This window comes from Castanea sativa, chromosome 1, assembly GCF_040712315.1.
Source record: "Castanea sativa cultivar Marrone di Chiusa Pesio chromosome 1, ASM4071231v1".
In the NCBI taxonomy this organism is placed as follows: Eukaryota; Viridiplantae; Streptophyta; class Magnoliopsida; order Fagales; family Fagaceae; genus Castanea; species Castanea sativa.
Window position 1 is genome coordinate 28,815,493 of NC_134013.1, and position 16,607 is coordinate 28,832,099.

A 16,607-nucleotide genomic window follows, 5' to 3' on the forward strand; every position below is an offset into this window, starting at 1 on the left:
AAACATGTTGTAAATCATAAATTGGGTTATAGGGATGAAGCAATTATCATCTAGGGTGGAGGTTTTTTTTTAAAATTTTTTTTATACAAAATAGAAATTCTACTCTAGCCAAATCTAAGTGTATATGTGTGTGAAATTCTCTTTTGGTGATTTGAACTCCCGCCCTTGCCCCCCATACCCTACAAGCACTTATACTTATAGAGTGACCATCACACTAAGAGTGTGCGGTGGTAGGGTGGAGGGGATTTAGGCCTTGACATGTATGAGTTCAAGCTATCTTTTGTTACTTTCAAAAATTCATTTCTTCACTTATAATCCGTAGGGTTAAGATCGTGAGATTCTATGTTTTGCTATTTTCTTTTATAGGTTGTGTTATTGTGTATATCGATTTCCAAAAGATGCTTGAAGTCTAGAACTGAGAAGTTGATAATTGTTTATTTAGTGTAATAGTCTCATTGTCATTGTCCTTTCAAGATTGTTTAATCTTAGCACATGACTTGAGTAGATTGGTCTTTTCAAAATAAACAAAAGCTAAACATGTTGTAAATCATAAATTGGGTTATAGGGATGAAGCAATTATCATCTAGGGTGGAGGTTTTTTTTTAAAATTTTTTTTATACAAAATAGAAATTCTACTCTAGCCAAATCTAAGTGTATATGTGTGTGAAATTCTCTTTTGGTGATTTGAACTCCCGCCCTTGCCCCCCATACCCTACAAGCACTTATTTTTATAGAGTGACCATCACACTAAGGGTGTGCGGTGGTAGGGTGGAGGGGATTTAGTCAATGGCAATTGAATTTGCAGAGAAAAAACAACACGACTATTCAATCCGTATTCTTTAGACTCTAAAGCTTCTTTCTTGAGTAAGTCTCTTGATATTTCAATAAAGAAATACATATTGACTTTTTTCCTACAATAAATTGAGTTTTGGGTTAATGGTTTTTTTTTGAGCTTTGGTTTAATGATGATTGTATAATGATCTATTGTTGTGTGTGCTTTCTTTTCTATGAATTTCAATAATGTATGAATTGAGGATTTTAGCATTTGGTTCATTAAGGTTTTTTTTTTTTTTTTTAAATTCTAAATTTCATCTGTATTTCATTATTTTGTTTAGTTTTTGTTACTTCTTATAATGAACTCATTACTAACAAAGTTTTATGACAAATTTTATAATATATATACAATGTTCTCCAAACTTATCTTACATAAAACATTATAATATTATCCGTGCATCGCATGAGCAACTTACTAGTTAAAGATAATGATATAGTCAAGTAAACAAACATAATTAGACAAGTTTTAATCAATCTATGTGGATCTATATAAGATCATTTTCCTTCTTACAAGCAGGACACTTTTTTTTTTTTTTTTATGCATGCGAAATCAAAAATTTCAAATATTATTTTTTGGTTAGAATCACGATTATAATGTCTCTGTTAGATTCTCTAGATGAATTACAGTTCTGAATGAAAACATAGTTTTGCGACTTATCCCTAGAATCATAAGACATTTAAAGATTTTTGAACTCATTCGAGTGTTCAACGTGGTTATTGTCATTTAGCCAACAAACAAGATGAGATTAATTTACTACCATGGAGCGGCTTTTTACAAAAAGATACAAAGGTCACGTAATCTATAAGATGTCAGATAAGCGAACCGACCATCTAACTGTTTTTTGTTTTGTTGCTTTTAATCCTATTCTTTTCCGGCTCAGAAATTATACAATCCTCTAGTGGACTATGTCATTTGTTCACTATTCCACTAAAAGACTCTCATTTGTTTAAAATTGCTGAATCAATAATAAGTTTCTGTTTAAAAAAAATTTCTAACTCAGCAATTTTAAACAAGTGTGAGTCTTTTAATAGAATGGTAGACTACGTCACTTGTCCACTATGTGAACCTTATAATTTCTCGCCTCTTTAGCCCTTAATTCCTTTCCAACATACTCGGAGTTCATGTAACAGGACAAAAAGTAGTTTATTTATTATTATGCCCTTCTATGGTCATTACAAATTTTATTATACCCGTCTTATGTGTCAACAAAATAAAAAAGTAATTATGAACTTTATTATATTATTTATATGACATCAATTATATTAATTCTAAGATAGTATGTAAATTTTTTTAAAATAAATTTTTTAATAATTAAAAATATTATTCAAATTAAAAAGAAAGAAGAAAGAATAAGTAACCTGTCTTTGAAAGAGTTTGGTTAGCATAATGTCAATTATCTAATTAATTAGTCTTTCTTCTCGTGTGGAAGATATACGCATTTTCATTTGGACACAAATCTCCTTAATTTTTTGACAAACTGATATAAAATGCAAACTGAAATGCTAGATGCATGCTCAACTCACATTCTAACCACTTAAAAAAAATAAATTAATTAAAAAAAAAAAAAAAAAACTCACATTCTAACCATGACAAACCTGTCCACTCTCACGATGATCGCAATCAACGGAATCAGGCTCGTATCAACTCTCATTGCCAGTGTGCGAATCATGAAATAGGATCCCATAATCCCATTAGAGATATCATCAAAAGCCATATGGGGATTGATCTGTACATGTTGTACATTTGTACCATACAAGTGCAAACATTTGCACCATGCATATGTGTCTTCTCTAGCTCATGTTTGATATATGAGCAATCCTTATTGACATGAATAAAAACCCAATGTTGCCCTTCACAAAACCACCATTCTCTTTGAGTTCTTAATTTCTCAGTGCAATAGAGGTGAATTTTGTCAATTTGTGTTTATATTAAGAGGGGGCACCACAATTCTGAAAACTGAATCCAAAAAATTTCACATTTCATGGCTTTTTAGATAGGATCATATTTGAATTGAGGAAAAGTGACAAAAAAAAAAGTTACTTTTTTTTTTTTTTTTGGTTGCCCACAGTGTATCCTCAAGGCTTTCAACCAGAGACTAATCACTGTTCGTGCCGGGAGAGCCCTGCGAAGGGGTAAAGCACTGGCCCAGGAAATTCGTTTCAAAGTGCAGGTAGCAAGACTCGAACTGGGGAGCACACCCAGTCGAGCCCAGTACAAGCACCCTGAGACTGAGAGCTCTACCAACTCAGCCAACCCCCTGGGTTAAAAAAAAAGTTACTTTATCCAAAGAGAAGCCCCTTTCTGATACCTGTAACGTTAGGAGGACTGAGAATCTTGAAGGCAGTGCCAACTCTTAGCTCTCTCTCTCTCTCTCACTATTTCTTTCAGTGAAAACAGCGAAAATGCCAATTATCTCCTCCTTCATTTAAGGCATTCCTTTCCATGTGTTGCTTTATGTTGCACAAGCCAATACATGTCATGCAAGTCACTCATGACCCATCAGTTTCTTGATACCCTCTATGGCTCTATACTCTATAGCATAGGCTTATGAGTGATGTTAAGACTTAAAAAAGACACAATGCTTTTTATAATTATTGACATATTTTTATTTAATTAATTAGAATAACATCAATTTTATCTAAGTTTAACATAACTTTTATTATACGTTAATTATAGGTGATTATTTAAACTAAGTTCACACAGTTAACATTACTTTTATTACGCATGCAACAAGTTATTTCAAGGATGGTAAAAAAATATGAGGCCTATATGAGACACACCCTCACCAAACAACCACCATCTTAGTTTCTTACCCCTACGTGAATATAAATATATAGCATTCTATGTACGTACGTCTCTCTTCAACTTGTCTCTGAAAATAAACTTTTACTTCAGCTCTCTCTTTCCATTCTTCTTCAGCTATAGCCATGGTTTCTGCAGATACTGCTCGAACAATCCTTGGTGTTCTAGGTGAGTTTTAGTTTAGTTTGATTTCAAAGAAAAAGATATCATGTTTTAGCTTTCTCTGTTCCCCCATCATAGTTTTTGAGTACTTTAAGCTTGGTAGAGTATTACTATTTAGAACTCATTACCCATTTCTTGTTCAAGCTGCAGCTAGCTTGATCTGAAACTGATCATGTGGTTTCTATTGCTTGTTTTCAGGAAACATTATCGCACTCTGTATGTTCCTATCCCCAGTGTAAGCTAACCTCGATCATATCTACTAGTACTAGTAGCATTGATTTGATTTTGGTACTCCCTATATTTTTCAACATGACAAAAACTTTTGGAGAAAAAGGAAATAGAAGATGAAAAAAGAAAACTTTTCCCACCACTATCACTTTTTTTTTTTTTTTTGGGTGGCTTGAAGGGCATTTTTTGTTTTCCATTACCATTAATCAAGAGGTTTTAATTACCTAAATAGAAGCATTAATCGACATCTTCTTAATTTTTATTTCTTTTTTCCTTTTTTTTTCCCCACTAACAATAATGGTCTGTTTAGATTGAGAGGGAAAGAAGAGGAGTAGAATAGAGTATAGTAGATTTAGTCCAATATTAAGCTTTTTTGAGTTAACTCTACTCTGTTTCCCTCCAATTTCTCTTTTTTCTCCCTCAATTCAAACAAACCCTAAGTAATAGAGAGGGTAGATGAAATAGGATTACCTTTGTTTTATGATTAAGATTTTATTTCTTAGATTTAAGTATGTGCAATGTCATGATATTTAAAATTTTAGTTGATACTATTATATTAAGTACACCTATAAATTTTTAATATTTTATTTGAATTATATAGAACATATCCATTTCAAATAAAAGAAAATTATTTTCGAAATTAGAGTGTGAGTTACAATATTCTTGAAGACATTAATTATTGTATTATTTTCTTCCTCTCGCTTTTCAAATGAATCCAACTGGAACATTTTTATTTATTTATTAAGAATAATTTGATTTGGATATAAAGATTAATTGAAGGGCATTTGGCTCCACTAGTAGTTAAAAATAATTAAAAGGGTTACCTTTTTCTCGAATAATAAATTAAAAAAAGGGTTACCTAATTGGGAAAATTCATTAGTATCATTACTAATAACCAAACTAAAATTTTTTTATTTATTATTTATTTTTGAATGACATTTTCTCCAGGCCAACTTTTATTCAAATATGGAAGAAAAAGGCAGTGGAGCAATACTCACCAGTACCATATCTTGCAACCCTAGTGAACTGCATGGTGTGGGCCTTGTATGGGCTGCCCATGGTGCACCCAGATAGCTTTCTGGTCTTGACCATTAATGGGGCAGGCACTGGAATCGAGATAGTGTACATAATCATCTTCTTAATCTACACTGAGAGGCAAAAGAGGCCCAGAGTTTTGCTTGTGCTGCTTATTGAAGCCATATTCATTACCGTTCTCACAGTTTTAGTTCTAACTGTAGCCCGTACTCTCAAGGAGCGGAGTATGATTGTCGGCATCATTTGCATTATGTTCAACATCATGATGTATGCTTCACCACTGGCTGTTATGGTTAGTCTCTAGTCTCTATTACTATTATCGTGAAAATTTATATACGGTGTTAATTTTGGTTTTTTTTTTTTAATAATCCCCGATTTGATCTCATTAAATTTACAAATTAACTTGTACACATTTTGCAATCCAATTTAAAGGAATATTCTCCAACGCTTTACGTGTGGAGACTTATAAAACTATTTATATATATTATTTAAATAAGTTACATGACTATTAAATAAATCATGTGATTAAAAATAGGAAAAAGTTTCTCTCCAAACTAGTTTGGAGAGAAACCCTTCAAACTTATCAAATATTTTTATATTGAGTTTGAAATTTAAAAATCTAACCGTTGGATTGCATGTTTTTATTATATTATTCATGCTTGCAAAATTTCAAGAAAATCAAAAATCAATTGCTATGTCATCAAACAAATGTTAAAATTTCAAGTTTTTGTAATCTAAAATTGTGTATAAAAAATAAGTTCATTGATAAAATAGTAAATAAAATCCGATTTGAACGAAATTTGATATGCATGTTAAGAACATAAGGAACATGAAATTCAACGGTTAGATTTTCAAAATTCATACCTAAAAAAAATATATATGATAAGTTTGAAGGGTTTCTCTCCAAACTAGTTTGGAGATAAACTTTGTTCTTAAAAATATATGTAGATAGTTTTATCAATCATCACGTTCTGATTTGAAAAATTTTTCCTCCAAATAAACTTTTTTCAACATATATTACATGTTAGACTTTGCAATATTTGATTATTTGTAAGTAAACTTAGTATATTTGACCACTTAAAAAAGAGTTTTGTGGTTTAGTATCGTTACCCAATTTGTTAATAAAAAAGAACTAATATTGGAATCTTCATCTCTCAGTTGTAAAAATAAAAAGAAACTAAGCTTACTATTTATTCTTCTCCTTCTTTTTATTATTATTATTTTAATGAATTTATTTCTGTAACTTATTTAGCTAAGGGTGATTTTTTTTTTTGGGTGCAGAAATTGGTTCTTGCCACAAAAAGTGTGGAGTATATGCCCTTTTTCCTCTCCCTTGCTTGCTTTGCCAATGGTGTTATCTGGGTTGCTTATGCTCTTATCCGATTTGACCCCTTTATTGTTGTAATTCACATATTCCTCTCTCTCTCTCTCTCTCTCTCTCTCTCTCAAATTTAACCATATCATTACATACATGAAAAATAATGATTTCCATATGAAATTCAATTTCATATATAATTTTTATTAAATATAACAATTTTTATTTTTAAAGTGTATCTAATGTCATTGTTTAAAGTTTTAAATGACATGACACAATGCATGCATACCTTTAATTACAATAATCAAAATCTTAATAATCATACGTACTCTCTTCATTTTATTTGAAATATTGGTCTCACATAAACGGGCCTGTGGGTTTGTCTCAGGTACCAAATGGGATAGGAACATTGTTTGGTATGGCCCAGCTGATTCTCTATGCATCATTCTACAAATCAACAAAGAGACAGATTGCAGAAAGGAAAAGCAAAGGAGAGGTGGACTTGTCTGGGGTGACGGTGGTAGGTAGAGAGGACTCTAGGAAGGTAGGCAGTGCACTTCAGAATGGTCGTCCATGAGAGATTCTCCCATCACCAACCATTGCTGGATTGGATGAAATGACCCCAGAAATATAAGCCTAGCTATTCCCATAATAATATCAAACTAAAAATTAAAAAAAAAAAAAAAAAAATATATATATATATATATATATATATATATATATATATATATATTTCTATGTTCAGTGCTCACTATCATGTAGTTCACATGTTACACTGAGTGGCATGTCAACCAACTATCATACTTCCTTACAAGCTAATCATATTTTGTTATTTTCCCTCTGATTTTTTTTTTTTTTTGAGCAATTAATATTTAAGGTTCCAACTTGGGGTATATTAGTTTTATGATATCAGATCTTTACCCACCTTTCAAGCACAGAATTTTAGATGTTTTAAGTTTTGACTTGTATGTTAATTTTACAAGTTCCAATGTGAAGAATCTTACATATGTTGAGGTGGTTTCATGGAAGAATAGTCTTTGGAGGAAAACTTTGTACATATTATGAGGGTTGCTACTTCCTAGTTGTGAAGAGTTTCTATCAGTACATATATGAATAGAAATGATTCTCAACCACTAGCAATATCTTCCACTTCTTTAATTTGATGGAAAATTTCTTACAACTTTAGCATACTCAAAACCAATATCTACAACTAACCCAGCATCCTATCACTACAAGAATGGGGCTTTAAACTTGACTAATATGTACAATCTAATCCTCACTCCTCAGTCCCCAGAGCTCTCCCAGGAGCTACCCAGATTGGGCATTACATCTTGAACCAAAAGCCTGATCATATTGCTGCCCGCTGATCTTGAAATATCCATGCACTCCTGCAGGTCAGCATCACAGGCTATCAATATCCACTCATGATCATCATCCAGATACTTGATTTCAAATGTACCCACCTCCAATTTCAACCTTTTCGCCACTTCTTCTTTCAATTCCAACATACCAGAATTCAAAGAGATCCGAAACCTAATAATATCCTCTCCATATGTTGCCTTTATTATCACACTCTTCATCTCATTTCTAGCTGTAACATGAGGCATTTTGTGAACAAAAGGAATAGGTTGGTTGGAAGCCATACTGGGACATGGAGGGTTTGTCGAACAAAATTCTGGGACCTGCTCATTCACCATAGCATCTGCTACTGAAGGACACAAATTTCTCAAGTCTTTTGAACTTCCAGAATCCTCAATCAGAATTCCTCCAAATAATTCTTGAGGTTCTGTCATGAAAAAAGCATCAGGTATTGAATTCGTAGGTGATATATTTGGTGCTGCTGTGAGTTGATATGGCGATCCAGGAGAGCCCTCCACCTTAACATATTGCTCATTGACGGCAGAAACATATGGATGCTCCGCCAGTGTGCTTTCATTTGGGGGACTACCCTGGCATGAACCTTGGGAATTGGGGGTCCCAGCACTCTCTTCACATGAACGGCTCCTCGTTTTGGAACTGTTTGGGCTTTTACCATGCTCTGGTGGAGATCTACTTTGATCATCAATTGCTGCCTGTTCATCAAGCATTTTACAAGTGGATGATCCATTCTTTTCCTGAGGTTCAGAGACTTTAAAGCTTGGTGATGTTTGTTTATTGGACCTGTTCAAACTGGAAGGATGAGAGCCAACAGCTACAGGCATTTGACTTGTGGTGAGAGAACCTAAACCAAATGTTCCTTCAGCACATTGAACAGAATCTATTACACGCTGTAGCTTAGATAGGGAACGGTTGACCTTGTTGATCTTGCGAGATGGCCATCGGGAGATCCCATGCTGCCTACAAATGCGCTTCATTGTAGTCGGGCAAACTGCAAAGCAAGAATATTTCTAAGAACAATACATTTTAATTGCTATTACAGACATATAATCCAATTTTTATGCATAGCAAAATCAGCATCACCTGAATCATATAAGAAAAATTGCAAGCAACAATTTTTTAGTGTAGAAGTATACATACCACCAAGGCTCTTTGCAGCTTCTTTAAGACTCCCAGAAAAATATTGTTGGAGAACCTCTAGACTAATTGATTTCTCAGATTTTCTGCGTCTCCTCTCTGACATCTTTTTCATGTCTTCATTCTCTAAAGAAGAAAATTGATCAAGTCTTCCACCCGCATTGCTAGCAACAATCCCTTTATTATTTATGTCATTTAAGCGAACCATTAACTGCTGCTGTGATGAATCTAGCTGCACCATATCTTCCACAATGAGCAAGCCATCAGGACCAGGTGGTGATTTCATAGATTGGTTTATTCGTACAGATTCAAGTCTTGAATCCACTATCCCATCTTTAGAAACTTGAATAATTTCGACAGATACTTCCCCTTCAAGTTCAATACCAGAAGCAATCTTAAGACTCTGGAAATGCTGCTTCATCATTTCCAATAGGGAGCCCAATAAAATCTGTTGTTCATGCAAGTCTGTGATGCTAGGGGGCAGAAAAAATTCTAGAATGTAATCATCATCTCCAGTATGAGTGCTCCGTAAGCAGATTGCAAAACAGCTGGTTAACCCAAACATACGTGCATAGTGTACTAAGGGGTACTCAGTTTTGCAGAATTGGGTAATGTTTCTGCAGAAGCATGAGTTATGGGATAAAAATGCTCTCCCAGCAACCCCCTGGCCCTTTTGTAAGTGATGCTCAATGCAGGCCTCCCGGAAACCACACATGTGAGGGTCTACAACATAGACTGCCACATCAGTTGTAGACATGCAGACTTGTCCCATGCAACTACCATCTAAGCTAGCACAGCTCTTCTTCAGAGCATCACCATGGGCCAGAACACTGCGATTCTCACATGGAACCCAGGTCTGAGCCAAAGGCAATTTGTGTGCTTCACACACTACTGCCAATATCTCCAAAATTTCAGCTAGTGCATTCTGGCGACCTTCATTGTAAATCTGGTTTAAAAGGATTGCCAAATATGTTTGTATATATATATATATATATATATGTATATATATATATATATATCAGTCAGAAAAGGAAACAGAATGAAATAAGAACACCGTATTTTAATTTTTTTTGTTCTCCAAAATATACAAATTTGACATGCATGATAGTTGCAGATCACCTGTGTGTTTGGATGATCCAATATCTCAGAACTTCTCAGATTGACTGCCTGCAGAAGAATTGAAATTATGTGACTGATGAATCTTGAAATGTTTGAAGTTATAATATTTTGCAAGGTGAACAGTCTCATAGGCAAAACAACATTTTCCAAACGAATCTCATATACAGTAGAATCATCATCTAGCAATCACAAAGAAGAACATAGTATGAAATCTGACATGAACAAGAAGGGGAAAAGAGACCCAACCTCTAGTGCTTTGCACACTTTATCAACCTCAGGTGCATAGTTGATCTTTGATGAGGTCATGATGAGCTCAACTACACCAACACAGGACTGGCCAGAAGGCTCAAACACAGGCAATGCCAAGCTTCCCTGAACATTAAAGCACTGGGCATGAACACGACGTGGATACTCTTTGCAGGAGTAATACTGCACATTTGGAGTCCATTCCGGAAACTTTTGCCGGAACACACGGCCAGGAAGCCCAAGCGCTCCGTCTTCACTGACAGCAAATTTATACAATACAGAAGCCGCCCTAAACTGATGAAGTCCATTGCCAAGTGTACCAATAAGAAAAGGTTGCCCTGAAGTTGTGAGCACATACCGATTCCCATCCTTTACAGGTGCCCAAATCTGAGCTAGAACATTTTGTTCTGTCATATCTTTGAAGTGCCGAAGAGCTTGCATCATCCTCTCCTTGAATACAAAATACCCATCGGGGTTATCCAGGGGCAACTGTCCTACATGTGGAGATGGAAACCTCATGGTATCATCTTTCTCCATTGGCTTTTCAGTCTCTAAATACGGAGTACCTTCAATCAATAAAACTTCAAAGTCAGAACTCACATGAGTAAACCTCTTTAATTTACACAGAAACTGCAAAACTATTGAGTTTCTTCAATATGCAAGTTACCATCCCATCCAGTAGTTTCATTTGATTTTCCTTCTATTGGTAAATTATCAACGCACCAAGTGAATCTTGAATCCATCACCTCACCCTCCACCCCCTTCTTTCTGAAGCGAGAAAGTGCTATCTGAGCTAGAACTTATTATCAACTATTGCATTTTTATAATTGAACAATGCAAACCAATTTAATCCAATCAATTCAAAACAATTGCAGAGGATTAAAAAGTCTCTGAGTTAAATTCCCCGGGTGACCGAGCAGATCATCAAACATCATCCAATTCACTAATTCAGATTATTATACAATTTGTTCAAAAAATATCTTTTCCACATATTCAACAAATACCCAAATCTGAAAATTGAAGTTAAAGTAACACTAACACACAACCACACACAAAGAACGAAACTTTTACACACCCAAATCTGAAAATTGAAGCTAAAACTAAAAAACAAGCAACACCCACAGCATAACTTTTCAAGCACAACATTTCCCATTATAAATAACCAAACAAAAAGGCAAACTCAGAAACTCACAGGAGAGCTCCAGGGGAGCTGAGCTGGGTTGCGCTACATCTTCGTTTTCATCAGCCAAAGCCCAGAGAGAAGAGTAGCTATGGTCAGAGTTCGAGATTAAGAGCGGTGACAAAGGCTGGAGCTGGTAGTTATTGTCACCGTTAATGTCGTTGAAGAAGGAGATTTGATCCAACGGCCAGGAACCAATATCAAGATCTTCGAAGTCCATGAACGGTTCTATGTTTTGGTGATCCGTTGACTTTTGAGTGGTTGGGAAGATCGAGTTCTTCTCTTCCTCCGCTTCGGCCATTTTGGTTTCCTTTACTCTCCAACTGTTACTGTCGTTGGTGTTTTTGTATATGTATTTGTGTTTGTGTTTTGTTTTTACTTTGGCTCTTTATTAAAAGCTGGGATTGTTTCTCGGAAATGACACTGTTGAAAAAGTTGTTGAACGTCAGAAAGAGTTTAGTTACTTATGTAATCCACATAGAACGTGTAAGAATGTTTCTCAAAAAAAAAAAAAAACAAAAAAGAATGTGTGAGAATATCCACTTACAGTGAGATTACTGACATGGTTCACTTTGAGTAAGGAGATTACTGACATGGTTCACTTTGAGTGAGAAAACTGATGGTGTATAAATGTTAGCCAGTACTTACGAAATTTATTTCTATAGATGTTGTATATGTACCATTATTATTTTTTTTTGGTGTGGAGGAAATATATGTACCATTATTGGGTGTAAATTTGTTTTACATATGTTATGAACTTGGGGTGGGTTCTAGTTTTTTTTTTTTTTTTTTGAGAGATACTGTGAGTGAGAAAGCTGATGGTGTATAAATGTTAGCCAGTACTTATGAAATTTATTTCTAAATATGTTGTATATGTACCATTATTATTTTTTTGTGTGGAGGAAATATATGTACCATTATTGGGTGTAAAAAAAAATTATATTAGTTATGACTTATGAACTTGAGGTGGGTTCTAGTTTTTTTTTTTTTTTGAGAGAAAATTACAACATGCTGTTAACTTCATAGCTCGAACTTTTTTCCCCTTAGCACCCCAAGCACTTTATACATAGGGAGATATTAATTCAACTACAAGGCCTTTGGCTTCTAGTTAATTTAGTTGATAGAGTTTGTTGGGATTTGAGTTAGAATCCCACTTACACCAAAATCAAATAATGTTTTGCTTGATAATAAAAAAAAAAAATTATCATAGATCTACATGTTCAAATCTTATTGTATCTATTAAAAATAAATAAATTTTAAACCCGAGTAAAAGTAATATGAAATTCATTACAAATTACCATCATGAGAAAGTTCGTATGTAGAGTATAATTTGAGCCCATTTTGAGAGTGAATCTCTTTGGAAGCCCAGAATCATCTAAATTGTACGGCTTATTACTTCAACAAGTTATGAAAAAGTATATGTCCATGGCATAGTACGAGCTAAGCTCGAGGAACAAGCTAATAGTTCTTCCAAACATTGTGTTAAGGAAGTTTTGGTCATCTAAATTGTGGTAATGTGGCAGATTTCTTAGACTCATGTTGACATAGCTCTCTTGGATGATCTTCTCCTAGGAAATATGTATTGGAATAAAGTTACAAATATAATATTTTTACAACAAAGTCTAAGTAATAAGTTGTAAATACTAGGTAAAAAAGTAATATTAATGATAAGCTCATATGAAAATCAATAACAACTTGTCAAATAAATTTTGTTGTGAAAATTTTATGCCCGTAGCACTACTCTTTATTTTATTAATTTTTTTTTATATTGGGAGGTCAAGTAAAGGTCATGTTCAAAGTTGTTCTAGTCTTCTACGCTTCTTGTTAGTGGATCGGATATCTTTAGCGGTCTTCTTTGACCAGACTTATTAGTGGTCTTCTTTGCATTCAATAGGAATACTGGATAAGGTATTGGCAGAAGGTGGATTCATTTTCATGCTTTTAAGCTCTATGTCTATATGCATTGGATTGAGAACTCGTGATGCCCTTTTATCCCTCAAGGCTCATTCATTGGCGGAGGATAGATTTCTATTTCTATTTCTATTAACTATATAAAAAGAGCCTATGCCTATATAGGTAGGCTCTTTTTACTGTGCTTCACTGTTTTGGCTTTTTTTTTTTTTTTTCCCAGCCGATTTTATTTGTGCTTTTTGTTTTTATCTTTTCTTTTATATATTTATTATTTATATGTACATGTACGTATTCAATTATACCGTTTTAACAAATTTTTATAATATTTTCAAAATTATTTGACAATCTGCACCATTCATGACCCTTTTTTTTTTTCCCACCGTATGCCGGTTTTGCTTATGCTCTTTTTGTTTTTTCTTTTAAATATTTATATGTGCATGCATGGTTATACTGACACAACACATTATTACAATATTTTCACAATTATTGATGTGTCAATTTTTTAAAAACCAAAGTAAAATAATAAAATAAGAGAATGAGAATTACTACCATGAAGAAAATTTTAGGATGATAAAATTTAGTGGGTGCATTTTAGACATTTATTCCTATGCGCAAACAGTGTTTTGCACGGTGCATGTGGTTTGTTCAACCCGCTTTGGCCTTTTTTTTTTTTTTTTTTTCAGCTGGTTTCATTTGTGCTTATTGCTTTTTGTCTTTTCTTTTAAATATTTATTATTTATATGTACATATTCAATTACACTGACTTAACAAATTCTTACAATATTTTCATTTGACAATCTGCACCGTTCATGGGCCTCTTTTTTTTTTTTTTCTTTTTTCCACCATATGCCGATTTTGCTTGTGCTCTTTTTGTCTTTTCTTTTAAATATTTATATGTGCATACATAGTCACACAACACATTCTTACAATATTTTCACAATTATTGAGGTGTCAATTTTTTTTAAATCAAAATAAAATAATAAAATAAGAGACTGAGAATTACTACCATCTAAAACTCAAAATACATGAAGAAAATTTTGGGGATGTTAAAATTTTGTGGGAGTATTTTAGACATTACACAATAAATATTTTAAGAATCATAAGCTTTTATTAAAGTTTAATTGAGAGAATAACAATATGACATATTTGCCATTTTTCAAAATATTATGAGAAAAATTGTTTTTTTTTTAAATATTTAAGGAGTAATGCTATGTCCACAACATTTTCACAATAATTTCACAACAAAATTTATGTGGCAAGATATTTTTGATGGATAACAAAGTGATATCAGTAGTGGGCTCAATTTATAACCAATAACAACTTGTCATTTAAAATTTGTTCAAAAAATATTATGGATGTAGCATTTCTCTCCAAAAAAAAAAAATCTCTTCGGCTCCTAAAAATGAAGGTATTGTGAAAATATTGTAATATTTTATTCTAAAACTTCTATTTTAATATAGTCAAATTGGATGAACCAAAATTCACGGTTTCACACAATTTTCTTGTGTTGTTTTTTTTGTTTTTAATGTATTATTTTAAAACCAGTAATAATTTTTCACCTAAGATTTATTGTGAAAATATTATGGATGTAAAAAATAAAGTAATAATATCAAACTGAGACCTACCATAGCTGGGAATAAAAAAAATTGCGAAAATGTTATGACATTTTGTTGTGTTCCTAGGATTCTTTTTTGGGTAACATTTTGTTTTCTTCCTAGACTTCTTTTTTTGTTTAGTCAAATTTGGTAAGCCAAAATTCATTGTTTTAGGCACAATTTTCTTCAATTGGCTTTTTCTTTGTTTTTTTTTTTTAATGCAACATCAAAAGTGGTTAGCCTAATTTAGAACCAGTAACAATTTACTACCTAGGATTTATTATGAAAATGTTGTGGATGTAACATTACTCTAAAATAAAATAATAAAATATCAGGCCAAAACCCATCATAACAAGAAATGAAGGTATTGTAAAAATATCATGACATTTGGTTTAGTCAATTTGTTGAACCAAAATTCATTATTTTATGCATAATTTTTTTAAAACATTGTTTCAAGTTAAAAAAAACACACACACACATTGTTTTACATGCACACTCACAAATTGACGAAGTAACACTTTTCTCCTTTATGTTTGGAGTATTTTCATTCCCCCTTAAATTAAAGTTGAATAATTTCCTCCTTTATATTTTGTAAATGAGCATATACTCCTACTGTTACTCTCTTAGTTAAACCCTAACGAAATCTTATAATTCCTAAAATTTTCATTATGCAATGTCTAAAATACTCCTACTAAGTTTTAATATCCCAAAAATTTCTTCTTGTATTTTGAATATTATGTGGTAGATTGGTAGTCATGTTTGGAAAGTTAGAATGATGATATATGGTGTTCTATTTGTAACCTAGAGAACACTAATTTGTTAGGTTTAAATCTTCTATGCTTATAATTTTATTTAATAGAAACTTTGATGACAGATATCTTTTGTTATTTTGTTATTTTTTTTTTTTAATTTCTTTCCTACTTAAAATGGTGTTCATTAAAAATAAGTAAGCTAAACATCGTAGTTAGACTCATAAAATAAGATGATAAAGAATGAAGTATGAATAACAAAATCTTCATTGTAGATGGTTGCAAGTATTTAATTTGATGAAGATCTTAAAAAAAACTATAGCATATATCATCATTCATTGCGAAAATTTAAATATTGTGGAAAGATGATAACACTCATTATCATTCTTTGTAGCATTTTTTGGTGAGTGGATATTACATTTAGTAAATAGGTTCTATGAAATTGTCATAGAAAATACTAAATAGAAATTCAAATAGCCATTTTAAATTTGAGTACATGATTTCATACTTTTTCAACAAACAAAAAAAATCTATATTAATTCTCTCACTAAAGGGCAGCACGTGACTTGTACGTGCAACTCACACTAGTTAATGACAAAAACTATCAAACTTGTCTTAGTCGCGGTTTGTTGTTTGTGGCTAAACTCAATGTTGTGTGTGTATGGACCGAATTATGATTTATGAGCAAAGTTTTTCCAAGACCATTGTCTTTTTTTTTTTTTGGTAAACAGAGCTGAATATTAAAAACTAAACCATAGGGGCAGCTAAAGAAATGCTGCGATCATACAAAGTCCCTACAGCATCTGAATATTAAAAACTAAACCATAGGGGCAGCTAAAGAAATGCTGCGATCATACAAAGTCCCTACAGCATCTAAGCTCAGCAACAAAGAAACATCAGAGGGGGGTTCAAGATT

At 32.8% G+C, this 16,607-nt stretch overlaps 2 protein-coding genes across 5 annotated transcripts; one reads left to right on the top strand and one right to left on the bottom strand.

Annotated features, from left to right (window-relative positions):
* The first annotated feature begins 3,661 nt into the window (after nt 1-3,661).
* On the top strand, nt 3,662-7,959 carry LOC142617634 (bidirectional sugar transporter SWEET7). The gene is made up of 5 exons (XM_075790581.1): nt 3,662-3,805; nt 3,998-4,034; nt 4,976-5,354; nt 6,344-6,463; nt 6,766-7,959. The coding sequence occupies exons 1-5, from the start codon at nt 3,763-3,765 to the stop codon at nt 6,952-6,954; spliced, it is 768 nt and encodes a 255-aa protein (XP_075646696.1). The 5' UTR covers nt 3,662-3,762; the 3' UTR covers nt 6,955-7,959.
* Nucleotides 7,498-11,806, bottom strand: LOC142617624 (protein NLP6-like). 4 transcript variants are annotated; one of them, XM_075790545.1, is made up of 6 exons: nt 11,449-11,806; nt 10,924-11,049; nt 10,257-10,822; nt 10,011-10,058; nt 8,895-9,837; nt 7,498-8,745 (listed from the first exon to the last, which is right to left on the bottom strand). In XM_075790545.1, exons 1-6 carry the CDS (start codon nt 11,735-11,737, stop codon nt 7,661-7,663), a joined length of 3,057 nt encoding a protein of 1,018 aa, XP_075646660.1. In that variant the 5' UTR covers nt 11,738-11,806; the 3' UTR covers nt 7,498-7,660. The 4 variants fall into 4 exon arrangements, with proteins under 4 accessions (XP_075646660.1, XP_075646683.1, XP_075646688.1 ...); XM_075790568.1 differs by having other exon boundaries at nt 10,924-11,044; nt 11,449-11,588; XM_075790573.1 differs by having other exon boundaries at nt 10,924-11,024; nt 11,449-11,570.
* Between the last annotated feature and the right edge of the window lie 4,801 nt (nt 11,807-16,607).